Source organism: Aethalodelphis obliquidens, unplaced genomic scaffold, assembly GCF_003676395.1.
Source record: "Aethalodelphis obliquidens isolate GAN/ISIS:26980383/991018 unplaced genomic scaffold, ASM367639v1 scaffold19, whole genome shotgun sequence".
In the NCBI taxonomy this organism is placed as follows: domain Eukaryota; kingdom Metazoa; phylum Chordata; class Mammalia; order Artiodactyla; family Delphinidae; genus Aethalodelphis; species Aethalodelphis obliquidens.
This window is the reverse complement of record NW_020837963.1, coordinates 25310411-25337744: the sequence shown is the minus strand read 5'-3', so window position 1 is coordinate 25337744 and position 27334 is coordinate 25310411. Positions and strand designations below refer to the sequence as shown.

The window sequence follows — 27334 nt, the reverse complement described above, 5'->3', positions numbered from 1 at the left end:
CAGGCGCTGAGTAGCGCCGTGGGGAATGTCCCGGGGTAAGTTAGCGGAGACGCCGGTTGAACTCCGCCCGGCTGCGCTGCTAGTTTTAGGGCCTGAGGCTCGCCGCGTTCCGAAATGGCAGAGGAGTCCGACAAAGCCGTGAAGTACTATACCCTGGAAGAGATCCAGAAGCACAACCACAGCAAGAGCACCTGGTTGATCCTGCATTACAAGGTGTACGATTTGACCAAATTTTTGGAGGAGGTGAGTTGGTGGAGGCAGGATGCCGACTGGAGTTTGGGGGTTCCCTGTCGAGACTTGTCGTTTGCAGCGTGGTGGGATTGACCTGCCCGGCTCTATGTGCGCACCTGAGTGTGTTAACCAGTGCGTGCGCACCCGGCTTTGCACACCTGGGAGCTGCTCCCCGCGTCTGCATACTTGTGTGTGCACCCCCTGAGTCTGTACACCTGGGAGCGGACCCCGAGTTTGTACACCTGAGGCTGCGCGCCCGCGTGTTCACACCTGGAGGTGCATAAGCCACTGCCGCGACCAGGTGAACCAATTTAGCAGCCCTTGTAGGGCAGAAGCTGTCTCCCGAGACCCTTCGCGGGCATGTAGGAGAGCACCACTTCGCACTTCGTGGGAAACAAAATCTCATCTGGAGCTGTCTTCCTAAGAGAGAGCGCAACTACGGAAGGATTTTTGAAGATCCTTTTTATCCTTGAGTGTGCATAGACCAGGTCTTCATCTAGGACAGGGGTCGTCCCACTTATTATTCCTGGAGTGGATTCCTAATTGGAGCCGGTTGGAGACCACCCACCTTGAGAGCTGTGGGATCCCACAAGAGGGGACCTTGAGTTCGGAGGTCCAGGTGTGGTCTGCGCCGGCTCTCCCCCTGGCATCCACAAGCCCACCCCACCATCCACGCCCACCCACCCGCTGTTCACCTAGAGGGCGCCCAGTGATATTTAAGGTATCCAGTGACGACTTCGGTGAGGTACAGTAGTGGACTCCTGCGAGTGAGCGTGGGGGTATGTGTGTGGCTTTGATGAGGAGCAAGGGGGAGGGACAGAGAAGTGAAAAATGCCAGTGCGACTTCATCCTTAAGCCGCTTTGGGAATTGTAAAGTAACTTTGCTTAACTTTGAGGAAAACATTTCTTTGATGAGATTCTTTGCGTTGATTATAATTTTTGCAATAAATTCTAAGGAGTTTTTCTTTGCTGCCTCTGGCTGTGTTATATCACTGTGGGGGAGTTTCAGTCATAAATCTTCATGTAACACTTACTCTCCTTCATTTCCCCAGACAATAGACAGGAATGCTTAGTGATGGGAATTTTCTACATAGTTTGTGAGGAAAATGAAGATAGAGGCCTGGTCTGAGCTGGATCACAATTTATATCAAAGGACATTGGTTTTGTAGAGAATGTTTTAAAAAATAATTTTTTTAAAGATTGAAGTTGATGGTTATTAGTAAGATATATTACTGTTAAATTGTCCTCAGGTGATGTGCCAGAAGATAAAATAGTGTCCTGATCTGGTTAAGAGTGGTTTATAGTAGGGGGTCAGATCTGATCTGTCCTGTTCCTTCTGCTGAACTACAGAGCTTATTTGCTATTAGAGATTCTTGAACTAGTAATCCTGCATCATAAGGTCAGGTCTAATTGATACCAGATGTCTGCTTAAAACTGTTCCTTCCCCCTTCCCATGGTATATGTAATTGTAGAATTTTAAGATCCATTGTGTGCTTTCTTTATTTGTGTCTATAAAAAAGAATAGCATTTATAAAATAATAGGATATTTTATGTTATGAAGCTTTGCCATTTTTTTCTTTCTTTTTTGTGGGGTCTGTCCTATTCATTGTGTTGTACAGGGGGCCTCTATGGTCTCCCCCGACCAGATGCCAGTATCACACCCTCCCCCCGTTGTGACAACCAAAAATGTCTCCAACTATTACCAAATGTCCCCTTGGGGACAACAAAGTCACTGCTAGTCAAGAATCACTGCCCTAAGATATATTTTGCATAACTTTTATGGGTACATTTCTCAGGAGATAAGGAAGAGAAGATGATTAAGCTTTACTATAAACCATTTACATTTCATTCTTATGAGGCAGAAAAGGAATTGCACAAGGTTTTCTAAGCGAAAGGGGAAGAGATGCAAACCAGCTGTTCAATGGGTGAATTAGCTGACAGCAAATTCCTTTATTTTTCACTCAGTTTTCAATACTCTTTCTTTAAAAGTAGATTGGGGAGAACATCTCTCAAGAAAAATGCGATGAGTCGAGTTTATCACTAATATTTGATAACTAATACTTACAGCAAGATAACTCAAAACTACTGTTTATAGTGAGATACATAAAAACAAGTTTACAGCGGTTCCTATAAACTAAACTTAATTGCTTCTTGGTAGAAACTCCCCAGAATAGCCTATCTGTGACACCACTGCACTCTGGTACTCACTCACGCCCTTCCTTTTGATCAGTGATCCTGTATCTGCTGAGTTCTTATAGTGGAGACTGTGGAACTCGAGAGGAAGAGATATCAGTTCTATTCTCCGAAGTTTCCGTTTGAGGAAGCAGGAATAACACAGAAAACAATGCATGGGCAGGGATTACACACAAAGCTGTGCTGTATCAGCCAGAGTCTAGTTCAGCGGTGGGGAGTGGACCCGGAGTGGCCGTGTGAGGCGTCAGGCATCAACTCTGGTGAGTAGGGCCTAACATCAGCAGTGACAGACCGGCTCCCAGAGCTGGTCTGGATTAAGGTAGAACAGGACAGTGGCTGACATTGTGAAATGGGACCGATCAGAAGGATGAAGGTATGCAGCGAGGAGGAGGCTCCCTGCAGCCTGTTCTAGCTGGTCATCGGCGGTGCCAGCCTTCCCAGAGCGTCTGATTCTACTTTTAGGAGACATATGTTCTATTTACTGTTTTCACTTTTTGTGACCATCTCTGATTAATGCAGTGTCCTAGGCTTTGGCTTCCTGCCCCAGCTTAGCCATCCTAGGATTCCCTGCCAGCGGCTTACTGCATCTTCAACACACATCTCCTTCAGAGACCTGCAGGGCGCTCTGCCAGAATTTTCACTTCTTCCTAGATTCCTCCTGTTCCGTTGTTAGGGCAGTGCTATTTCTCTCATCCCTTCTTTTGAAACAGAGAAAGGAGCCCAGAAGATATGTTTCTCCCCCCTTGCCCTGCCCCCTTTCTTCCATCATTTAAAAGCTCCAGAAATTCATGAAGCCTTTGCGTGGTAACTAAAGAAGATTCTACTTTCCCTAACTTACCCAAATATGAAAGAAGGTTTTTGTTTGTTTTTTGCCTTCCTACCTCTAAATAGTGAACTTTCATTATGGGCTAGATCTCCGTATATATCATAGATCTATATGCATGTCTGTATTCATGTTGAGACAGTATATACTGTGATGGATAGAAGGGGGTCCTAGTCTGTGCCTATGCTCTCTATGCCTCATATGCCTTATTTAACGTAAAATGGGAGGATGACAATAGTGCCAACTTTGAGGGGTTATGATAAGAAACAAAATAATGCGGTTAAACATATAACACAATGGCAGGTGTATGGTCTTCACAGTAAATGCAAACTCCTATACCTGTACAGGTCAGCATGGGGTGTGGCTTTCTTTCTGTAGCACCATATGCAGCTGAGTGCTAACATGAGATTTTAGGTGAAGGTGAAAATCTGGCAGGTGATGTTGAAACAGGAGAGCATTATAAAAATTATACCCTCTGGGCAAGAACACAAGTGAAGTTTCTAAGTTGTGCAGTGAGCTCCATCTCCTGAAATAATAGCCTTATAAAGCTGTTTTGTTTTCCAGAGAAGGGTAGACACCTGAGAGGGAAGATTGGCTCCTTATTACTGGCAATCTCAATAGCAGCAGGTGTTCAGTTACTATCTGATACTGATCTATGAGATTATGAGCCTTGTTGCTTACGTATTTTTTGAAAATTTATTTATTTTATTTATTTATTTTTGGCTGCGTTGGGTCTTTGTTGCTGCGCGTGGGCTTTCTCTAGTTGTGGCAAGCGGGGGCTACTCTTCATTGCGCTGCGCGGGCTTCTCATTGCGGTGGCTTCTCTTGTTGTGGAGCACGGGCTCTAGGCACGTGGGCTTCAGTAGTTGTGGCATGTGGGCTCAGTAGTTGTGGCTCGTGGGCTCTAGAGTGCAGGCTCACTAATTGTGGCGCATGGGCTTAGTTGCCCTGTGGCATGTGGGATCTTCCCGGACCGGGGATCGAACCTGTTTCTCCTGCATTGGAAGGCGGATTCTTAACCACTGTGCCACCAGGGAAGTCCCTGCCTATGTATTTTGAAGTAGGTGGGTTTTGTTTTTCAATTCTGAGTTATAGATTTTGAACTTATATTTGTGAATTTGAGTCTTGTCATTTCTGATTATATCATTAGCAAGGTTAACGACTGTAGAACTTTGAATGAAAATGCAGGCATTTGGGGCCAGGGAGAAAAATGGTTTGCTTTTCCCTTTCTGTGAGTTGGGCAGTAGCATTTATTCAGGTCTTATGAGTGCTGTGGAACATGAGAAGAGAATATCACATAATTGATGGCAGTAATATTAACTTGCTTTCAGTTCAAGTCTTTACATGTTTAATTTGTGAAATAGACACCTTCCTGAAAAATACTATAAAGCATAATATTTTGTGTCAAGTTGTCCTCCTTTACATGATCAAAATGGAAACTTGTTTCTGTAGAACTTTTTCTGGTGATCTTGGGATTCTGATGCTCTGTATCTGCATCTTAGATGTTCTTTAACAGCATTCTGCCTTACAAAGCTGTTGGCTTCTGACTCACTTTTGCCTTTTGAGTCTTAGGCAGTATTCTCTGTAGCAGGTTTTGTTTTAAGGACTTACTTTTTGTTGTTTTCCTTGAACATGGCTGCCTGCTTTGCAGAGACGAGTGGTTCCAAGCCTGGGGGACCTCAGTGCCCTGGGGAGCCAGGAGGAGAGTGTGGGTGCTTGAAACTCAGTGTCCTTAATTTTGAAAAACACAGAGGACCCCACATCTTTACTGTTGGTAGGACTGTCATATTTTTAGTGCTAAAATCCCAAGTGCCTTTGTTTTTTTCAAGGAAGTTTGATAATATCCTGAGTCTTATACTACTATAAAACTGCAGTTGCAAATATGTCTTTGATGAGTGTGAAATGGAAAAGTTATTATTATTTAACATACATAGTTTGGTAAATAAACCTCAGAAAATATGAAATCCATAGGAGGAAAATGTAAAGGGATCCTTGGTGGTAAAGGTGGTTCAGGCATCTTGGGTAAATAGGCATCAGAGCCTCATCTCACAATGGTGAATGTGAGAATTTATATGTTGAAAAAATCCAGGAGCTGTGAGCACATTTAAAGTTGTGACACTGGATGAGATGGCCGAGGGAAAGTGGAAAACACTAACTCTGTGACTAGGGCAGGGGACCTAAGATAACTAGTACAGCTTTAAAAGAAAACAGACATCCAGTTGGTACACAGCTGCTGTTATTTGCTTTGAGATTTCCCCCCCCACCCCCATATCCAGGGTTCTCCATAGGAACCAGGGAGAAAGTAAAGGGAAGTTGTGAAAGAATAAAAAGAAAACCTTTGGAAGGTCAAAGGGCTAAAATGTGCTTTTCTTTCCATCTGCTGTCGTTTTACTGTGTTGCCTTCTAGAAGGTGGAGAAAACAGCCATTCCAGTTGCCCATGGGGAGTTTTTAAGTAGAGAAAGTTCTGAAGGAGTCTTCAAGGATGCCATTTGTTCCTAACACAGATGACATCTGCATGATTTTAAGAATCTGTATTATTTCATTCAAGAAAGATTGTTGGGCATGCGTGCAGAGGTTAAATGTTGTTTTCTAAAGGCCTCTTAAATAACTGGCCTGGAAGGGCTTGTTCTGAATGGAAATCTGATGAGGTTACTGCTCTGATGAAATCCTTCTGTGGATTTAGCTAATCCCCTGCCCTCTCCTTCCCACCCCCTCGCTGATTTCGGTCCTGCCCTCTGAGCTGTGGGTGGTACTGTGTTTGCTTGTCTGCCAAAGTCCCCTGTCTCACCTACATGTGGTTCCTGGGGGCCTCAGGAAGGGTCTCTCCCTCCTTCCTTCACACCGTCGTCCGTCTTCACCTTCCTTTCTTGTGGCTCTAGTTGTTAGGCTGTCTTCCTCTTCAGAGCCCCTTTCCTGACATAGTCTTCAGGATTTCAGTGGTTCCATCACATTGGTTGTTGATTTATGAGTTTTCAATTCAGGTAATGTATGTTGTTATTGTGTTAAAGAATGTGATTTCTAGAAGAACATAAAAAACTTCATTTTGTAGAAACAGACTGTCATTTCTCTGCTTAGTCCCTTTCCATGGCTTCCCAATGCATTTAGAATAAAATGCCATCTCTCTCCCGGTGTAACAAACTCTGTGTGATCTGGCCCCTTCCTTCCTCTCCCACCTCAGCTGGTAACACTGTTGCCTTGCCCTCCACACCTTTCTGTGTCCCTAACAAGTCAGGCTTGTTTCTGCCTTAAGACCTTTGTGCAGTTTTCCTTCTGCCTGGCGTGCCCTCCTTTCACCACCCTCTTCAGGTCGCCGCCCAATGTCTTCTACCAGAAAGGGGGATGTTCTGTCTCATCCTGCAGTGTCGGAGGCCCTGGGGCCCAGTGTTTTCCACTTTCCCTCAGCCGTCTCATCCAGTGTCACAACTTTAAATGTGCTGACAGCTCCTGGATTTCTATCTCCAGGTCACAAAGATGTCTCTCCTACACTCAGGATTCTCGTATCCGCAACTCACTTCGCATCTCCACTCAGATCTCTAACATGCCTCTCAGACACAACGTGTTGAAGACTGAACTGACCTTCCCTCACACATCTTGCTGCCACCTTCCCTATCTCAGTGATGACACTTCCATCCATTTGCTCAGGTCGAAAACCCTGGGGTCATGTCTGATCCTTCTGTCTCTCTCACACCCACACTGAATCCCCCAGAACATTCTGTGGGCTCAACTTTTATAAAGGAGTCAGAATCCAACTAATCTTTCTCCCTCTATGCCGGCTCCCTGCTCCAAGCACCATCACCTCCAGCCTGGTGACCCTCACCCCTGACTGTGTATTTTTGGTAGTAGAGTGCTATTTTAAGATGTCAGATCCTATCACTTTCCTATTCAAACCCTTCAGTGGCTAATGACACCACCCAATTTAAGACTTTGGATATAGCTGCAGTAATCAAGAAAGCGTGGTCCTGGCAAAGAGACGAATACGTAGATCAATGGAACAGAGTAGAGAAACCAGAAGTAGACTCATGCAGGTACTTCTGACTTTTGACAGAGATGCAAAAGCAATTTGATGGAGGAAGGACAGCCTTTTCAACAAATGGTTCTGGAACAATTGGACAACAGTAGTCAAAAATATAAATCTTGACCCAAACCTCACACTTTATATAAAAATTAACCCCAAGTAGATCATAGATCTAAATATAAAATTTTGAAGAGACTTAGGATTAGGCAAAGATCTTAGACACAACAGCAGAAGCATGATCCATATAAGAAAAAGTGGATAAATTGGACTTCATAAAAATTAAAAACTCTGTTCTTTAAAAGATCCTGTTAATAGAATGAAATGACGGGGCCATTGACTAGAAAACTTTCTCTAATCTCATATTTGACAAAGGACTTATATCCAGAATATATAAAGAATTTTCTAATCTCAACAATAAGGAAACAAATAATCCAAATAGAAAATGGGAAAAAGACTTGAATAGACATTTCTTCCAAGAAGATATATGAATGGCAAATGAATACATGAAAAGATGTCCAACATCATTAGCTGCTAAGGAAGTGCAAATTAAAACCACAGTGAGATACTATAACATACTTGTTAGAATAAAAATTACTGATAACCCAAATTCTGGTGAGGATGTAGAAATGCTGAATTGGTCATGCATTGCTGGTGAGAATGCAGAATGGTACAGACACTCTGGAAATCAATCTACCTGTTTTAAAAAGCTAAACATAGACTTACCGTATGACCCAGCAGTAGCACTCCTTGACATTTGTCCTAGAGAAATGAAAGTTTATGTCCACATAAAAGCCTGTACGCAAATCCCAGCAACTAGAACAATGCTGTCACAGAGAGAGGACTCAATATTGATTGATTGAATAAAAGTTTGTAAGTGTAAACAATATCAGACAATTGATACAGAGTGGCTGTTGGGCTGGCAGCTTTATTTGTAAAGCCCCGAACTGGAAACAACTCAACATGTTCCTCAGTGGGTCCCTGGTGAGACTGGTACATGTGTAGAGGGAAGACAACTCAGCAGTAAAAAGGGAATAAAGCAACCTGACTGGGTGTCAAGGGTATTACGCTAAGTGAAAAAAGACAGTCTCAAAAGATTGCACACAGTGTGCTTCCATTTCTGTGACATTCTCAGAATGACGAGGTCACAGAAGTGAAGAACAGATGATAGGTGGCGGGGGAGGGGGACTGCAAAGGGGCAGGAGGGGGAGCGCCTTTGTGGTGGCAGAATGGTCCTGTGTTCTGTGAACCTGCATGTGGGAAAGTGCCACAGACCAGGACACAGAGATACACCAGACAGACACACAAGTGCACACAACTACTCTAAGTCAGTCTAGTGACTCCTATTTAAGATATTTGCTGGTGTTGACGATGCATTACAGTTATGGAAAATGTTGCCCATTGAAGGAATCTGAGTGATGGGCACATGGCACCTCTCTGCAGCTCTTTTCAATATAAAGAGTTAAAACAAAAAAACACATTCATCAGCTCCCTCTCTTTCGTGGTTAAAGCCAAGCCTGTAAGGCAGCTACAAGGTCCCACCGCCTTCTGGCACGTCCTGCGTCATGCATGCTGATGCCCTTGCTCTTTTATTAACGTGCCAGGAAGCCATCCACCATATAACCCTTTGCGCTGGAAGGTTATCCCCCAGATAGCAGCATGCTCACTCCTTCGCTGTCTCAACGAGGCCTCTCCTGAACCCCGTTTACAACTGGTCACCCCCCAGCCCCTGCATTCTGGGCCCACCACCCTGCTCTGGTGTTTCTTTTTCCTGTAGCACATGTCACCTTCTGACATGCCATGTAACCTATTTCTCACGTTTACTGCTTATCTGTCTCCCTCCACTGGAATGTAGACTCTGTGAATGCAGGAAGTATCCCAGCACCTGGAACAATGCTGGCACATAGAAAAGACTCAATAAATAGTTATTGAATGAATAAGTGAAAGTTTACGAGTGTAAAATATTAGAAAATCGATGCAGAATGGCTGTTGGGCCAGCGTGGGTAATTTCCTGACAGCTTGTTTTATTTCTCTCCTGCCTCCAGTTGCCTGTTTTAGCCAATTTTTTTAATTCTTAACACTAGATATAAAAGGAAAAATAGGCCTAATGATTTGGTATTGAGGAGGACTGGTTCCACCCTCAATCCTCCTTTTCAGTCTCAATTGTAGCCTGTCCTGTCCTCTCATCTTTTGGCCATTCCAACTTAAGATGGATCCTAGCGTAGATAGAGGAATAGCCCCTCTTAGATCATAACCTATCTTCCACTGGGCCCTCAATTTTGGTGGCTTTGCTTGTTCTTATGAGGAGCGTTGGGTTGAGCTGGGTCACAAGGCAAGCAGTGCGTGTTCTAACTCTCCTGGCCTCGGTGTCCCCTGCTCTTGTCCCTCGGAGGCAGACCTGTCCCTGCCCCTTCCTCTACCCCAGGGTCATTACTTCTCAGTCTGGGACTTACTCTTCCCTTCAGAGATCCCAGGAGTTGTTATGTCTCCAGTGAACTCACTTATTTAACCTAATGATATAAGTTTAGTGATGGTAGAATTAAAAATATTGGTCAGGGCACACTGACTAAATGCAAAATTATCTTTGATTCATGGTAAATTTGGGGCCAAACATTTACTGTCTCAACTCTAAAAGTAACCATGGGGCTTCCCTGGTGGTACAGTGGTTGAGAATCTGCCTGCCAATTCAGGGGACACGGGTTCGAGCCCTGGTCTGGGAAGATCCCACATGCCGCGGAGCAACTGGGCCCGTGAGCAACAGCTACTGAGCCTGCACGTCTGGAGCCTGTGCTCCGCAACAAGAGAGGCCGCGACAGTGAGAGGCCCGTGCACCGCGATGAAGAGTGGCCCCCGCTCGCCGCAACTAGAGGAAGCCCTCGCACAGAAATGAAGACCCAACGGCCAAAAAAATAAATTTATTAAAAATATATATATATATATAAAATAAAATAAAAGTAACCATGAATGATTTTTCTTCTCTTTCTTTTCAAGGAGAGAACACTATAACAGCACTCTGCAGGATAGTTACCAGCTCACAGCTGCATTGCTTATCTGTTCTCATCCTAATGACCTTTAAGAATGATTTCATGTAGCGAATGTTCTTTGTCCTTATGGTATGTTGTTTCTATTAACTCTTGTCATTGGGTCTGTGGCTTAGTAGGATCAAGCCAGTTGATTAAATCCACAGAAATCTCTTGAAGATGAAGGGCAGGCTGGAAAGAAGGGGTCCCTTGGGGTTTGGGGTTTGGTGCTGGACTTGGCCTCAGCAGTTTACAGGGACCAGGCGCTGTGTGAGGTTCTGTGCAAGGTTCTTTCTGGCAGTATTGAATGTGCAGTATTGAATAAGAAAGGGAACGAAATTGATATTGATGGAACACCTATTACGTGCCAGGTATTATACTAGTTATATCACTAATCTCTGTAGTTTAAGTGGGAGAGGTATCTAATGATGGAGAAATGGAAGCTCAGGAAGAGCTGCTACCTTCCTGGGTTGCTCTGCTAAGACGTGGCAGAGCTGGATCTTGAATTCAGCTTCCTTTGCTTCCAAACCTGGGCTTCTTCCGTAACACAGTGCTGCCTGGACGTGGAGGCCAAGACAGCTGGAGACCAAACCGCAACAAAGGTGCAGGGGCTATGGCCAAATACTGAGGGGTCTGCTTTAACATTTTGTCGAGTGATATGGGGAAGGGTTATTGATAGCAATTGGGAGGTGACATATGCGTGATTCTGTTTTCTCATTGCCTCCCCCAAACAAAAACAAATAAAAAAGTGATCAACAGTGCATTTTTATCCATGTGAAATCCGGTTATTTACAGTGCCTGCAGTTCCTCCAGGGTGCCATTGTGTCTCTGTCTCCGGGCCTTTGTGTTCTCCATTTTCTTTGCATAGAACACACCCTTCCCCACCCCTTTTCACCTGGTGAACCACCAGTGTACCTTTTACACCGGAGTCTAAGCACCCGCTCCTTAGCGACCCCTCCCTGGCCGCTTCTCACCTCCAGCTCTGGGAGAGCTCATCCTTCCCTCTGTTGTGCCGTGGCTCTGCACCTAGGGCTTACTATGTTTAGCTCTTACTTGTCCGCATGTCACTGGAGTGTAACTCCCTGAGGGCAGGGCCATGACTTACCCACCTTGGAAACAACAGAGCTTGGCGTGGCACTTGGCAGATGTTTGAGTGAGCGGGTGGGTCTCATAAGCCAGCAGCGGGAATGCAAAGATGGGCCTTGTTTCATTGCATCATTTTCAGAGTGAAATGAGGAGAAGTAATTCAGATGATGCCTGTGAGCCTCTGGTCCCTAAGCTTTGAGGGTTCAGAGAGAAGGTGCGCAGAAAGCCCCGAGGCGGTGCAGACGCAGGTTCCAGCCCCTTCGCCCAGTCCACAGGGGGGCAGAGCAGAACAGAAGTCTGGGGAACCCAAACAGCTTCAAGGCCATCACCCTTTGCCTTATCAGAAACAGTGTCTAGAAATGATAGGAAACATTTGGCTGTCTTGTTATTTTTTTCTAAATTTTATATAAATTGATTGCACTCCAAATAGTTGTTTTCATTTTTGGCTTAACTATTGAAGATCATCTCTTTAGATAAATTGGTTTTGCCTAGTCATTGTTTATGCACAGTCTTGTTTGTGCCACTGTTTTTTGGCAGTGTTAAGTGTTTGGACTGAAAGATCCTATTTAAAACTCCAGAACTGGTGGACTTTGGGTCCATATAACATTACATTTATGTGGAAAGGGTTTTTCTGTTATTATCATTTGTTTTTGCCTAGTTAAGCAAGCCCTCGAAGTGAATGGCTTTGACCTGATGAGTATTGCGATACTGCAGTGTGGTTCTGCATTCCCTTCTGGGTTTTTTATTGGGACAGCCTCGTAGCCAGACAGAGCCCTGAGACAGAAGCATGTCTATCCTTTGAATTGTCCTTAGTTATTAAGGCCCAGGAAGGCAGGGCAAATGACAACATTTCTTGGGGTCTAGAAGTGAGATTCCCCAACAAAGTCCCCAAAGAGATATGTACAAAGAAACTTTATTTTTAAGGCATCTAAAGTCACTTTGTTCAGAAACATGAAAATGGCCATTTAATTTGCCCATTCAAAAAAGAGAGGGGAGGTTGGACTGTAAGTCAGACCCCAGTGTTCTGGTCCTGCTACTCCATGAACTGTTAGTGCGATGTTGGGCTTAATTTCTCTGGACTCCCGGTTATCCATCCGTGAATTTAAGGATATTGGGTCTCTGAAGGTTCTTTTAGACTCTGAACTTCTGGGGTTTTAACATGTAGCCTAGCCTTTTGAGTTAAGATCTCCAGTTGAGTTTTATGCTTTTGATGCTGTGCTCACAGGTGAGGTGGAGGGCAGCCGACTTTCAGGAAGCCGAGAGGGGCTTCTTATTAAGGCTGGCGCCTGTGGGCCGGTAGAGGGAAAGAGAGGGGTTTGTGCTGCTATGCTGGTCAGATTGCTGCATGTCTGCAGTGGTGCTCTCCCTGTCTGGATTTTGAGCCTCTCTGTTCTAACCATGACAGGTCCATCCGGCATTTTGTCATGGTCGCTCTGCTCTCCAGGAACCCACAGTGATCCTCAGTGTCTTCCACTTCACACTGGCTCTCAGGGCCCTAATGGTTTGGTCCTTCTAACCATCCAGCCTGTGTTAGGATTCTCCAGAGAAATAGAACCTATAGGAGATACTCATACATATTTCATATATATATTTATGTATGAAGAGATTTATTATAAGGAATTGGCTCCCATGATTATGGAGGGTGAGAAGTCCCCCAGTCTGCCATCTGCAAGCTGGAGACCCAGGAGAGCTGGTAGAGTGACTGTCTGAGTGTGAAGGCCTGAGAACCAGAGGAGTCAATGGGAGGCTGAGGGCGGGGGAAGGAGAGATGAGATATCCCAACTCAAATAATGATACAGGGAAACAGGTGAATTCTTCCTTGCTCCACCTTTTGTTCTATTCAAGCTCTGAATGGATTGGATAGTGCCCACCCACATTGAGCAGGGCCATCTCCTCCACTGAGTCCACTGATCCAAATGCTAATCTCATCTAGAAACACCTCCCAGAAATCAAGTTTCACCTCAAGTTGACATGTGAAGTAAGCCATCACACAGCCTCACGTGTTTTACTTTATTCACACTCGTCTCTTCAGTTGCCCCAAGTATGCCATGCATATTTCAGCTCTACCCACCACCAGTCCCTCCCATCAGGAAGCTTGCACAAGCCTCTTAGATAGCCTCATCCACCAGAGGGCAGACACAATCACAGAGAGATAGACAAAATGAAAAGGCAGAGGATTATGTCCCAGATGAAGGAACAAGGTAAAACCCCAGAAAAACAACTAAATGAAGTGGAGATAGGCAACCTTCCAGAAAAAGAATGCAGAATAATGATAGTGAAGATGATCCAGGACCTTGGAAAAAGAATGGAGGCAAAGATCGAGAAGATGCAAGAAATGTTTAACAAAGACCTGGAAGAATTAACAAACCAACAGAGATGAACAATGCAATAAGTGAAATGAAAAATACACTAGAAGGAATCAGTAGCAGAATAACTGAGGCAGAAGAATGGGTAAGTGACCTGGAAGATAGAATGGTGGCAATCACTGCCGTGGGTCACACATGAATAGTCAAAACTATGAGGCTATATCTGTGTTTTTCTTCTTTAACCTCAAATTAATTGTATGCTTTTTCAGGATCAAATTATGTCTATTTTTCATGTACTTTTGTGTGTCCCAGGCGATGCTTTGCACATAGTATTCATAAATATTTGGATTAAATGAATTAAACAAAATTGATTATGAAATTATATGGTTTCTGAATGGTAAGAACTATTATAGTTCAGGAGAAGGAAAGGGGTGTGAACTAGAATAGTTGGAATGGGAAAGTTGTTGTCAGTCACTTAACCAGTTGTATATACTAGTTCTAAGACCAATGTGTAATCAGCTGTGCATATCTCCTTTATTTATCCAAACTTGCTTACAAATATTTCTTTGTATCTGCCATGTGCCAGGCATTGAACTAGGTATTGGGCAGCAGGGATGAGTAAGACAGACAAAGGCCTCTGTCCTCATAAATCTTACAAATGATTGACAAAATAGAGCTTCAGGAGTTCTAGGTGCTGTGAAGGAAAGAGCAGGGAGGGGATAGAGACCGTGGTGTGAGGACGGGGTAGGCCCTTCTGGATGGGCAACTCAGCGAAGGGCTCTGAAAAGCTGACATGTGAGCAGGGATAAATGAGGGGACAGACGAAATCTCATCAAGGTTTGGGAGAAGAGCATTCCACACAGAGGCAAATGTAGGGGTTCTGATAATCCTCAGATGTTAGCTTAGTCCAGGGTAGCTGGTCATAGTGGAAGCGAGAGAGGTAACAGGTAAACAGGTAACAGGCATGATGGAGTAAGCACAGTCGATTGTGGGAAGGATGGAGAAGAAGCAGGAGACCCGTTAGGGGTCAGCTGTGGTTGTCCATTCAGGAGATGCTGGTTTGGTCTTAAGGTGGTAGCATTGGAAATGGGGAGAGGTGGTTAGCTTCTGAATATGTTGTGAAGATAACCAGCTGGATTTGCTGATGGATGGCAGTGAGAAGGAAAGAGGAATGAAGTTTGATTTCTAGTTTTTGGCTGCAGCAACTGTATGCATGGTGGCAACATTCACTGAGAATAGAAAAACTGGGAAGGAGTGTATCTGGGGACAAAGTAAAACGTTCAGTTTTGGTTATGTTATGTTCAGGATGCTCATTAGACATTGAGTGAACAGGTAAGTAGGCTGTTGCATGTGGGAGAAGTCTGGAGCTCAAAGGAAGCCTAATGAACTGCACTCGCTAGAGAACAGGTGATATTCTGGGTCGGAGACCAGGTAAGATCACCAGGAGAGCTAGTACAGGTGGAATGGGAGAGCGCCAAGGACTGAGCGCTGGGGTTGAGACTCGGAGAAGATCAGGAGGGGAAATAAAGTTGAAGGGAAACTAGGAGAGCCTGTTGTACTGGAAGCCACGTGAAGAAAACATTTGAAGGAGAAGAGATCCACTGTGCCAGCATCGCTGAAAGCATTTATGCTGTGAGCAGTAGAAAGCCAGTTGTAATTCCAGGACCTGGTAGCCACCATTCTCTTTATACCACAAGAATTTACCACGTCTTTCTGAAAGTGTTCTTAGGAATGGGTAGAGATTGTGACAGTTGATGTCTTCTGAATTATGGATTATGCCAATGTTTCATCTTTTAAAATCTATTTCCTGTTTATTTGCTTGCAAATAACCCTTATATACAAAAAGATGTAAAAAATGAAAGCTATTTCCAGTTATTTTATTGGTATTCCCTAGTTTGTATCTGGAGATTCTCATATGTTATCAGCGCAAGGTGGTACTTGGGGACCTTATAATAAGTAGAGATTTCACAGAAGCAGACAAGGAATTATGCACATGGAAAATGGAATCTTCCTCTGGAAAAATGGGAGATTTTTTGTTAGAAGGACAATTCCAGTGGGAATGTCTTGTTTTGTCATGGCTGCCGCCGGTTCTGTCCTTCCTGGGTCCTCCTACCGTCACTGCTGACGTTCCCTCCAGTCTTTCTTTCTCTCTGGGCTCTACAGCGGCTGACTGCCTGCACACGGTGGGATGAGTGGAGGTCCTAGCGAGTGACCCTTTACCAGGACAGATTTCTGATACAGACTTCACCAAAATTTGTCTCAGACTCTTTTTTTTTTTTGCGGTACGCGGGCCTCTCACTGTTGTGGCCTCTCCAGCTGCGGAGCACAGGCTCCGGACGCGCAGGCTCAGCGGCCATGGCTCACGGGCCCAGCTGCTCCACGGCATGTGGGATCTTCCCTTACCGGGGCACAAACCCGTATCCCCTGCATCGGCAGGCGGACTCTCAACCACTGCGCCACCAGCGAAGCCCCGTCAGACTCTTTTTTGTTACCTCTAATCTTGCCTGCCTGTAACTAGGCATTTTGGTCTTTTCCTTAATCTTTCAGAAAATCCTCAGATAATTTTGCTTTGCATGCCTGTTCTTATATCACTTTCCTTTTTCAAAGCCTTGCCTTTTCTTTGGGCTACCCCAAATTCTATAACCTGCCCCAAAGATAGTAGTATGTTCTCTGAGAGTTTCTGGAAAGAAATGGGAGACATAGACCATCTCTGGGAATAACCAAGACGGCGCCAACACCAGCGTTCCCAGTTTTCTTTCTTTGTCACTTTCGGGCGCCAGCAGGTAAAGAAGGGCATTTCTTTTAGTCTTCAAATGTGATGGTTGCTTATTAAAACGGCAGCATGAACTTAGTCACAAGAGTGAGGACAGTGACAAGATGAATTGTGGAGTTCCACACCATCATGATTTAGACTTGATTTCCTTGGCAGTGTGTCTCTGTTTGCCTCTCCCTGCACATAACTAGCCAGTCCCATATTTATTGTCTTACCAAGACTTGAATTATTTTTTTCCAAAAATCAATTTTTAGGCTTTGTTTCCTTACTAATTGTTTAAAAAAATCCAAAAGAATCTTAAAAAGTAGAGCAAATGTATTTTAGCATCAATTCATTTATTCTATATTTTTTCCTAAACAGTGGTCATTCAAACCAATATAACCCAAGATGTTTCTCTCATTCTCTATTTTTTCCTTAGAAAACTGCCTTATATAAAAAAAAGAAAACTGCCTTATAAATGGTTTAGGCAGGGTCTGAATCATAAATGGTTACATATGTGCATGCATACACATATGCATAATGCATACACACTTGCACATGCAATGCATGTGTGCATACATACATGTAGACACATACTTCTTTGTTTCCTGTGCTTGATGAGAAATTAAGTTGAGAAGTTGTCCTTTTGTTTTAGGTGAAGACTATTGTGTTACGGTCTATGAAGTAGAATGTTTACTTTCTTCAGTTTAGCACTTTAAAGATAAAATTATATATATATATATATACACACATATAAAATAAATTTATTTTATTTATTTATTTTTGGCTGTGTTGGGTCTTCATTGCTGCGTGCGGGCTTTCTCTAGTTGTGGCGAGCGGGGGCTACTCTTCGTTGCGGTGTGCGGGGCTTCTCATTGCAGTGGCTTCTCTTGTTGCAGAGCACGGGCTCTAGGCGTGCAGGCTTCAGTAGTTGTGGCGCGTGGGCTCAGTAGTTGTGGCATGCAGGCTCTAGAGCGCAGGCTCAGTAGTTGTGGCGCACAGTCTTAGATGCTCCGTGGCATGTGGGATCTTCCTGGAACAGGGCTCGAACCCATGTCCCCTGCATTGGAAGGCGGATTCTTAACCACTGCTCCACCAAGGAAGTCCCAAAATTCTATATTTTTAAAACTTGTATAATTTTCTGATTGTTTACAAAAGGCCAATCTGTGTTTTTGTTTTTTGTTTTTTTTTTTTGCGGTATGCGGGCCTCTCACTGCTGTGGCCTCTCCCGTTGCAGAGCACAGGCTCCAGACGCGCAGGCTCAGCGGCCATGGCTCACGGGCCCAGCCGCTCCGCGGCATGTGGGATCTTCCCGGACCAGGGCATGAACCCATGTCCCCTGCATCGGCAGGTGGATTCTCAACCACTGCGCCAGCAGGGAAGCCCCAATCTATGTTTTTAACCTCATTTGAAATTTTCCTTTGAAGATAGGCTGTAACTGGAAAATAATGATTTAATTTGGGAGACTTGTCTATGGTCACATATCTTTAACAGGACCCAAAAGTTAAGGAACTCATGAATGAAGCCACCCACACAGAAGAAACAACAATCTGTGAATTTGCATAATTTGTGGGTGCTGCATAAGTTAGTCATTTTGTGTCTCCCACGTTGTTGCTTCTGTGCCTGTCAGGCTGTGCCTAAGAATAAACAGACTGTTCGAGAATTAACAAACCACATTTGTCATTGCCACGGCCTTGGAGATGCATCAGGAAGCTTCAAGCTGGCTTTCAGAGTGAGCCAGTCAACAGCCTGTACCTCCAGGGCGGCTTCCCATGTTTAAGTGGACTCATATTCTGTGCCCCAGTGGAAGGCTTTTAAATAAGTGTGGAAATACGTTCAAGATGTAGATTGGGTAAACACTGAGAAAAGCTTTTTGAGATTTTGAGAGCTTTATGGAAAAGCAAAGAGGACATTCCCAAAGGATGAAAAATGTGTGCCTAATGGTTTTATTGTCATGTGAATAACTGGGAAATAAATGTCTTACTATTGGAGAAAGTTTGTCTACACTTTCAAGTAGGAAATTGGATACAAAGGAATCGTTTTCACCCAGGTTATGAATGGTTTATATTGCCACATTGTCATCTGTGGCTTCTGGAGTAGCCTATTTGGTTAAGTAAACTGGCCACTTCCTTTTAACTCATTTGCCTGGAAAACATACTCATTTTTCTCTCTGTCCTTCAAACAGCACCCTGGTGGGGAAGAAGTCTTAAGGGAACAAGCTGGAGGTGATGCTACTGAAAACTTTGAGGATGTCGGACACTCTACAGATGCTCGAGAATTGTCCAAAACGTTTATCATTGGAGAGCTGCATCCAGTAAGCACCTTTTGGGGGCCTTGTTTCTCTTTAAGGCTGTGGGTTGACCTTACTCGAATCTGTAGACTTGCATATCACAAAATTTAAAAAGGAGAAAAGCAAAAAACAGTTCCTCCTGACTTTAGAAATAAATTGACCAGAAATTTCTTTGTATTTCCCTGGTTGCACTTTTCACCAGCACTTAGAATCCTCTCACTCCAGGGTCACGTCCTGGGGACGGTGCGTCTCAGACTCTGAAGTTTCCCTGAGCAGCAGATTTTAGAAGGTGGGGGTAGTGACCCAGAGTAGGGTTATTTTGTCTTTCTTTCTTCTTTGACCAGAATATTTTTCTTAAGAAACTCCTTTCTACTTTCATTAGTTTGAGGATATTTAAATTCTAAAAAATGATTTAGAAATTAAAAAAAAATCAGCTATGTTAAATGAATAAACTCTGCCTTCTGTAAAACCCACACATGGTCCTCAACCTTGTCACTCTACCTGAGACCTTTGAGAACATCATCTTTGGTGGCAATCCATGGACTGATTTTGCAGAAACGTAGGCTTGTTTTGGCTTTTATGTAAACCCAGGGCTGTAATAGGAATTTAGGCCCTTCGGCAGCATTTTAAAATGTACATTTATAACTTCACTCATCTGTCAACCAAAGTTATCAGGAATATAGCTGCAAACTTGGAGATGTGCAAACTTGGAATCTGGAGCAGACAGGTAGATCCCTCTCACCTCTAGAGAGACCCTGGACCTCTCCTCAGAGCCAGTGCCTTCCTTTCTCCTCCCCCAGCTCTGGGCACGTTACCAGTGGCCAACCTGAAGGGGTGGAGGTGCTCCTAGAAGCAGGCTCCAACAAGAAAAAAACATAGCAAATAGCCTCAACCCCAGTGAGCACACCTAGAAACCATATGAAAAACAGCCATACAAAAAGTTCTGTTGCGTCTGATTGATGCTTCTTGTAGTGACTGTGAATAAAGGAAAGGTTGAAGTAGGCTCTTTGGGGAAGCCTGAAGGTAGGAAATCTGTTTTAGAGCAGTTTCCGTCGAGTGAGACGTGTTTTTTTTGGTGGTGGGAGATGGTACTTTGAGAAAGGAAGCTTCATTTATCAGGAAGGTTTATTCATCCACATATTTTCATCTTTATCTTCATATGTCACCAAAGCGAAATAGTTGTATGGTAATTGGAAAGGCCTTCCCTTAAAATGTTCCATCCTGTCCTTATTCTTTCCATTCCAAAGCTTGTGAGGGTAGAGCAGGTGGGATTTCAGGCTGTGACTGCAGCATTTCTGCCTCACCTGTGATCACCCTTTAGGGAGTAGATTATAACCCTATAATGAGGATACCACACAAATTACACACACACACACACACACACACACACACACACACACACACACACACCCTACCCCACCCACCCACCTCAAAGTGAATTTCAGAGGATAGAAGGGAAGAATCTAAGTAGGTCTCAGCTGCTCCCTGAATTACAGATCATAAATATATATACAGATCAGCATATAAATATGACTATCATGCTATTTTAAACTTTGGAACGCTAGATCGAAATAAGTATAGGCACTTAATCTGCTATTAATTTTTGCAGTCAGATGGATCAAACTGTGTATTTGATAACCTAGATGGAACCTAAAGTGCTAATTACTGAATAATAATTTTTTTTTAAAACTCAATAAAAGCGAGTACTTTGGAAATGGTAGTTTTACAGATGTTTTTCCTTTCATAATGGACCTTACTTTTTTTTTTCTTAATTGCAGGATGACAGGTCAAAGATAACCAAGCCTTCGGTAAGTGTGACCATCTCCAGTATCTCAGCTATAGTTATCTGCACTGTATTTCATACCTGTCAAACTGGAGGGCATTTATTTACCTGAGGCCAGCTTAGGTCTTTCTAGGTTAGATGAATATGTACCCTGTTGTCTCAGCAAAATTTTTTGTTTCTTTAGGCCGTTCAGTATATTTCATTAGGATAGCTTGTATATTCTCGTCACAAGACTCTCAATACTTAAAATAACTTTTTCACCATAATTATCAACAGATACCTTTTGAAGAGCTACTTTTTATAAGTAGCATTGTGCTTCTGATCCGAAAGATTTGACATAAGCCTTCTTTTCAGAGAACTTAAAATCTGAGCAGAGGTCTTAATACTTAAACCTTTAAGGACACTACCTATGTCTTCTTCATCTTCACGTCTCTGGGACATAGTAGGTGTTCAGTAAATATTTGTTGGTTGAATTTAATGCTAATTAAAGAACTTTTTGATGTATTTTTCCTTAAGGAAGGAAAATAATTCTAGTAGTGCTACTCTTATGCCCTGGTTCACTAGCCCTTCTCTCTGAACTGATCACCTCACTTAGATGACTTAGTACCTTTTTTGAGGCTCCTTTTTGGACTGTTGAAATTCTGTGATACATGAAGTTTTTTGCTTTTTCTCTAAAGTCTGTCAGGGAAAAAGTGTAATTTTTCCCATTAGGTGTTCAGTATGTTAGTAAGCTTGGTGCATATCATTCAGCTGTAGTAAAACAAGGATTTGCTAAGGCTTGTTACCTGAACTTGGAACTAATGTAGGTCCAGCCATGTCCTGAACCACGATTCCTACCAGCAGAAAGCAAGCACCAATTAGAGCTAAGATCTCCTACGTAACTGTTTTACTTCTGAGAGACAGACTCTTCCTTTAGAACATATGTGACTTTGCTGACTTTAGAGCAGAACTGGAGGAATATGGGACAGGAACTTGCTATTTTTCTTAGAGGCCATAAGCAGACACAGTGAAAGAAAATACATGACCACTTTCCTAGATTTATCTTTTCTGTGCTTCTAGTTTATCAGAAGAGAGTGTTCCTTGTTGAGTGTGTCTTATAACCATTCCATCTATCTCCAGTCTGATAAATGTACACTGTGGTCTGAATTTTTGTCTGCTGGAGATACTCAAATTGTGAAGGAATCTGCACCAAAGATTATTAGCTTGAACCTGCCCAAAGGGAAACGGTGAAGCTGCCAAGTTAAGATATTTGTAGACACAGAGACACATTTTTAAGTTAGCAAATCCAGATCTATCAATTTGACATGGACGATATCATTAGTGGCAATACCTACTGATAGGATTTTGTGGTTGCAGTTTTCAAAACATTGCTATGTTAGTGAATTGATTTGGTTCTCGTGATATCACGGGGGAATTCCTGGACCTTCTAGGGAAGGTGAAGGCAATGAAACTCAACCTTGTTTCAGGCTTTGACCTTGTTCAAGGTCACACACTGCAGACCCACTGCTAGCACCCACTTAAGGCTTGGCAGTTGCAAGTCTCTCATGCCTCCGTAGGCTCTAGCCTTCGCATCAAAGGCATCACTCCATCAGCAGTATTTTTAGGAAAGCCTTCCAGTGAAGAAATAGGCTAAGTGAGATGAAGTTATAAATGAGGTGACTTTGATTTGCAAAAGCTCAGTGGGCTTTGCATGCTTTTATTGAGAGCTTATCATGTACTGATTTCGTTGTTAACCTTTTCCTACTTGAAATTGAACCCCTCAAGGTCACGGAGTGAACAGGAGGCACAGCCTGTAATAAAGACCAGAGTCTTTTTTCCCTGTTCTGACAAATTTGTTAGTTACATACCAAAACCCAACTGTGGCCCAAGTGCTAATTCAAACTTGCCTTAACTCTTAAGCATCCCTGGGTTAAGAGCCTAACAGATAATAAGCAATCAAAAATGCATATTGTCTTTTACAGTTCAGCTCTTTAGAGGATCATTGTTGTTGCTGGCGGTGACGATGCACTAGTAGTGGAAGGCAAGCCAGCCAAGTTTCCATGCCGAGTTGTCAGCATGTTTGGTGAAATGCATGTGCTCGGTATAACAAAATAACAGATCCGTGTTTGCCTTCTGTTTACTATTTCAGGCTTAGCTGTCTAGTGTGACAATAACATTTTACCTTAAATGAACTGTTGTATTTGTTTCAGAACTGATTATGTCTTTCTTTATATGTCTCTAATAGCTAAATAATATTTTCTCATTGTCCAGTTACTTCTAATAATCCTTATTAATTTTATTCATCTATGCAAAATTTGAAACCTAATCTTGCAGTAGTTATGGATACATTTTGTAGTCTCTAAGATTTAATATTGCTTAAAAAGATAATAACTGTGAAGTTTTCTTTTAAATGACTATTTTTTTCCCTCCTCCTGTGTCAGGAATCTTAAAGGCCATGTTACCAGGTTGGTGGGTCTCACAACTGCTTTGCCTGCTCTTCCTGGAAGGTTTCTGCCTTTCCATGGGAATGTCTTTAACTCGCCTTGCTGTGTGTAGCTTTGCCTCACTGCAAATCGCTGATTGTTTTGCTAATGGTTTTTTACCTGTGTTTTGGGAAACTACAGAGATAGAACTCTGTGAAGCTGCCTTATTTCTGGCTACCTTTCTTTGAAGCACTAATACTTTTGCTGGTGTGGCGCTTCAAAAGAATGCTTCTTAACAAGTTTTTAAGCCCGAAAAAGCTTACATTTCATTAGGCCTTAGTTACCCCACTGTTTGGGGAAGTATGCATCTTCCTAGAGCCATCCATAGTTCATTTTCATGGTACTGACAGGAAGGACCCCACTCAGAAAGTGCTGGAAAGTGATACAGGCTGTAACTGAAAGACCGCGGCATTTGAAGGTTTCTTGGTGGGTGACAGTGTGAAGTCAGCCTGTGACGCCTCCAGTGTCTTTTTAGAGCCTTCTTGACAGAGTTAAAGAAGGCCAGGAAAGGTGGTCCAGACTGTTATAATTTAAGTGATACTTCTTATTTTTTCTTTTTGGTTGACATGTCTTTTTATATAATCTGGGTACACTTTTACTTCGTATGAGATTTGATGAAATAACTGATGTTTTTATTGAACATTTCATTCATGCACTTGAAAAATGAAACAAAGATAATGAAACTTTAAAGATAATGATAGGTTCTGTATATGTATAAATGATACCTGTGTTCGGTTTCTATGTTAAAGTATTTAGATGTGCAGAATATTTTAGGTAGCCTATTAATTTTTAACATTTTCTTTCAAATTATCTAATTTTTTTCTTCTGAAAAAATGGTGAAATTAGGTATTCAGGTGAGAAGTTTATGATATAATTTTCCCTTTCAACTGTTTTTGAAGAATGCACTGAATAAGAAGGATGAATTGAATAAACTATTGTGATCTTGTTTTTTTTTTTTTTCTTGCGGTACGCGGGCCTCTCACTGCTGTAGCCTCTCCCGTTGAGGAGCACAGGCTCCGGACGCGCAGGCTCAGCGGCCATGGCTCACGGGCCCAGCCGCTCCGCGGCACGTGGGATCTTCCCGGACCAGGGCACGAACCCACGTCCCCTGCATCGGCAGGCGGACTCTCAACCACTGCGCCGCCAGGGAAGCCCTGTGATCTTGTTTTAAAACAGGTTTTAGTCAATTGAATAAATGTTTAGATGTTCCCCTTAACTTACTTTACTTTTTCTCTTGTGTTTCAGGAAACTCTTATTACTACTATTGATTCTAATTCCAGGTATGTGGTAGTTTTCTTTAAAAGCATTATTGTGATCAGAAGGCTCCTAAAATCAGAGTTGGACTGGGGGCCTCTCCCCTCATCCGAGGCGCCTCTGTTGCTCCGGCTCCCGCCGTGTGCCTCTCAGTGGACAGGCCAGGGGTCATCTCCCCTTAGCACCCAGACTACCCAGGGCCTTCCCTCCTCAACTGTCTGACAGCTCCGACCATGGACACTTTAGAGCGACCCCAGATCTCACCCTCCAGCTGCATCTACCTTAAGGAACAGAACAAATGTAGTCTCCTGTTCCCCCGTGGCAGTCCTGTGACCTGGGCAATCTTTTAATCTCCAGGCGGACATTCCTCATTTCCTTCCTCATTTGATATGTGGTCAGTTTCTTAAATTGTCATGATTATACCTCCCTAAGCATGGCTCAGTTTTCCCTTGTCCCTTTTTTAGGTTGGTCTTAAAATCGAATGCAGTAATCCAGTGTAGCATGAATCACTTGTTCTAAGGACTAGATTGCTTTATTATAGTTTAAGATCATAATGACATTTTTGGCAGCTCTACCATCCTGACTTGTTTAATTGCCATTATATACATTTTTGGGGACTCAAGCTCAAAGCTACACAGTCCTGCTTATTAATTTCACCCTGTCAAATTTTGCTGCCCCCAGGCTGTCAGTGTTCTGGTACATTCCCTGCAGTATTTCCTTATTTCCTCTTGCTTTCCCCTGAAATGTCAGTCTCCTTCTAAATGGAAACTGAAAACCTACCAAATTACACTTATAATCCTTTTGCAATTTAAATCTTTATTTTGAACTTGATCTTTGAATGGGTTGATATGTGAAGAATATTAAAGGGTAGAAAGTTTATGACAGAAAATATATGTATACGTAGCTGTTACCGGCTCTTTATTCAGATTCTGAAACCTATACATTAATTTCTGTTTTCTAAGAAATTATAGGTTCAAATCTGTATTGAAGATCTTCCTAACCCTGCCCCTGATATCATCTGTCATTTATAGTAGATCAAAAATTCTATGCATCAGGACCGAACAATGTGTAAATTAGGGATTTTTGTGAATTTACACCACAAATTAAGTAATTTGGGCATGTTGTTTATTAACACGTTAAACCTACTACACACATGTAAAGAGTAGATTTTCAAAACAAAATCACAGAATGTTGAGCTGTGGTGCTAGTAGCAACCGTAGTAATCCCATGCTTCAAACTCCTTAACTTTATGCTCAGGGGACGTGATTTGCCCTTGGCTATACAGCTTGCTGACGGCTCTCTTGAAATGAGAACCTTTGTCTTCTGTTTCTCAGTTCAGTGCCATTTTCAATTCTTCACTTACGGATGTATCTAGAATAAAACCTGCTAGGAATATTCACTTTCGTGAACTTGTGATATGTAACCCAGAGTTGGTGTCTTTTTGATAAGTCACTAGTTCTAGATGGCATCTGTTGGGGGAGTGATTCATAGCTCTTTGTATAAGTACATAGAAACAGATGTAAATGGAACTGGGAGGACATTAGTTTTCTTATAAGGCTGGAAGGACAGACCAGTTGCCAGTATACCAGGACATGTGTTGTACTCACTGCACTTTCAGCAATTCAGTTACCTTTTCATCCAAAAAAGTTAGAGAGGTAATAAAAACATGCCATGGTGACTTTCATGGTAGAGAGAAGGAGCACAGTTTTGAGTGCCCTCCTTCGAACACCATGCAAGCATCACTGCTGTTTCTTTCCAGCTGGTGGACCAATTGGGTGATCCCAGCCATCTCAGCACTGGTTGTAGCCTTGATGTATCACTTCTACACATCGGAACACTAAACACGTTCTCAGAAGCCAATGGAAGAAAAGACTGCTTTGGTCTGGGGAGAAAGAAGCCACCGTTAACTGCTTCAACTGACAGAACCCTGCACCTGAAAATGATTTGAATACACCTGTTTTCCTTTCCTCCTGCATTAGACACAAAACAAACAAAAAGAACTGTCCTTTCTGCTCCTGAGCGTTTAGAACGTGCCTTTTTATCCATCAGCTTTGTTTTGATGTTCCACCACTATGTCATTTGCTTATTGTGGGCACAATCCTTTAAAACATACCACCATGTTTGGCTGTCTGTTTGATATGTAATTGTCTTTAATGTTTGGAATCTGATTATTTGGCGGTCATTTAATTGGCTAATCTTTCAGATCCAAGTTGTCTGTCTGATGTGAGCAGGGATGTCCTTGGATCTCTTCTTGTGCTGCTTCATCTAATTGAATAATCAGGTATTGAATGTTTCCAATGTAGTTTTTTTTTTTAAAGGAAATTAAGGAAGGCCCAGAAATAACAGCTTAAAGATTTCTAATAATTGTTCCACTTGAACAATCATATAGATGATAAAAAGAGAAAGTGGCCTGCAAGACCTAGAAAAGATACTCCATCTTTTCTTTGATTAAAAACACCAGCAACATCAACAAAAGACTGTGAACCATGAGAGAACATTACCACCGTCCATTCTCTCAGCTTAAACATGTCATTCCGAAGAGATTCTCAGCTATACAGGTTCTCAGGTTTTACAGACTCCTCCTGCAGAGGTGAAAACTGTTTATGTGCTCCTGTAAAGAAATGTTGATTCCCTAATTTGTAAAAACACACATGTGAAAGAGATTGTGGGACATTTGGAATCTGATTTTTGAAGAAATTTAGCTCTGGTGATGGGCCATGAAGAACTCTGGTGTGGACTGATTGAGTGGACTGATTCAGTCATCCCGTCTTTGTTTATTATTCTCTGCCCAGTGCTTTTTTCTTTAAATGTCGAAACTTGAGAGCTGAATTTATAGACTCGAAGTACTTGGTAGTTAGCAATGATTGTCCATTGGCCTGCTCGCCGACTGACGAGCCATGGAGTTCTTCAGAAATAACTAAACACGTTGGAAAGGAATTTGTTTAAATTACAGAGCATAGATTTTTATAATCAATGACATGTATTACCCTCTGCCTTTTTTGTCAGTGGAAGTTAGAGCGAATGTAGGAGGGCAGTGGGGCAGCTGTCTCTATCACATGGGAAAATACCTTGCAGAGGAATCCTTTGTTTAGATTTTAATAAACATAAGCCTGGAACAAAA

At 42.8% G+C, this 27334-nt stretch overlaps 1 protein-coding gene across 2 annotated transcripts; it reads left to right on the top strand.

Moving 5' to 3' along the window:
* CYB5A (cytochrome b5 type A) lies at positions 1 to 27334 on the top strand. 2 transcript variants are annotated; one of them, XR_003435303.1, is made up of 6 exons: positions 1 to 243; positions 18610 to 18738; positions 20493 to 20522; positions 22918 to 22941; positions 24205 to 24239; positions 25973 to 26051. XR_003435303.1 is itself a non-coding variant. In XM_027118759.1 (5 exons), the coding sequence occupies exons 1-5, from the start codon at positions 115 to 117 to the stop codon at positions 26052 to 26054; spliced, it is 405 nt and encodes a 134-aa protein (XP_026974560.1). In that variant the 5' UTR covers positions 3 to 114; the 3' UTR covers positions 26055 to 27334. The 2 variants fall into 2 exon arrangements, 1 of the variants encoding a protein (XP_026974560.1); XM_027118759.1 differs by lacking the exon at positions 22918 to 22941 and having other exon boundaries at positions 3 to 243; positions 25973 to 27334.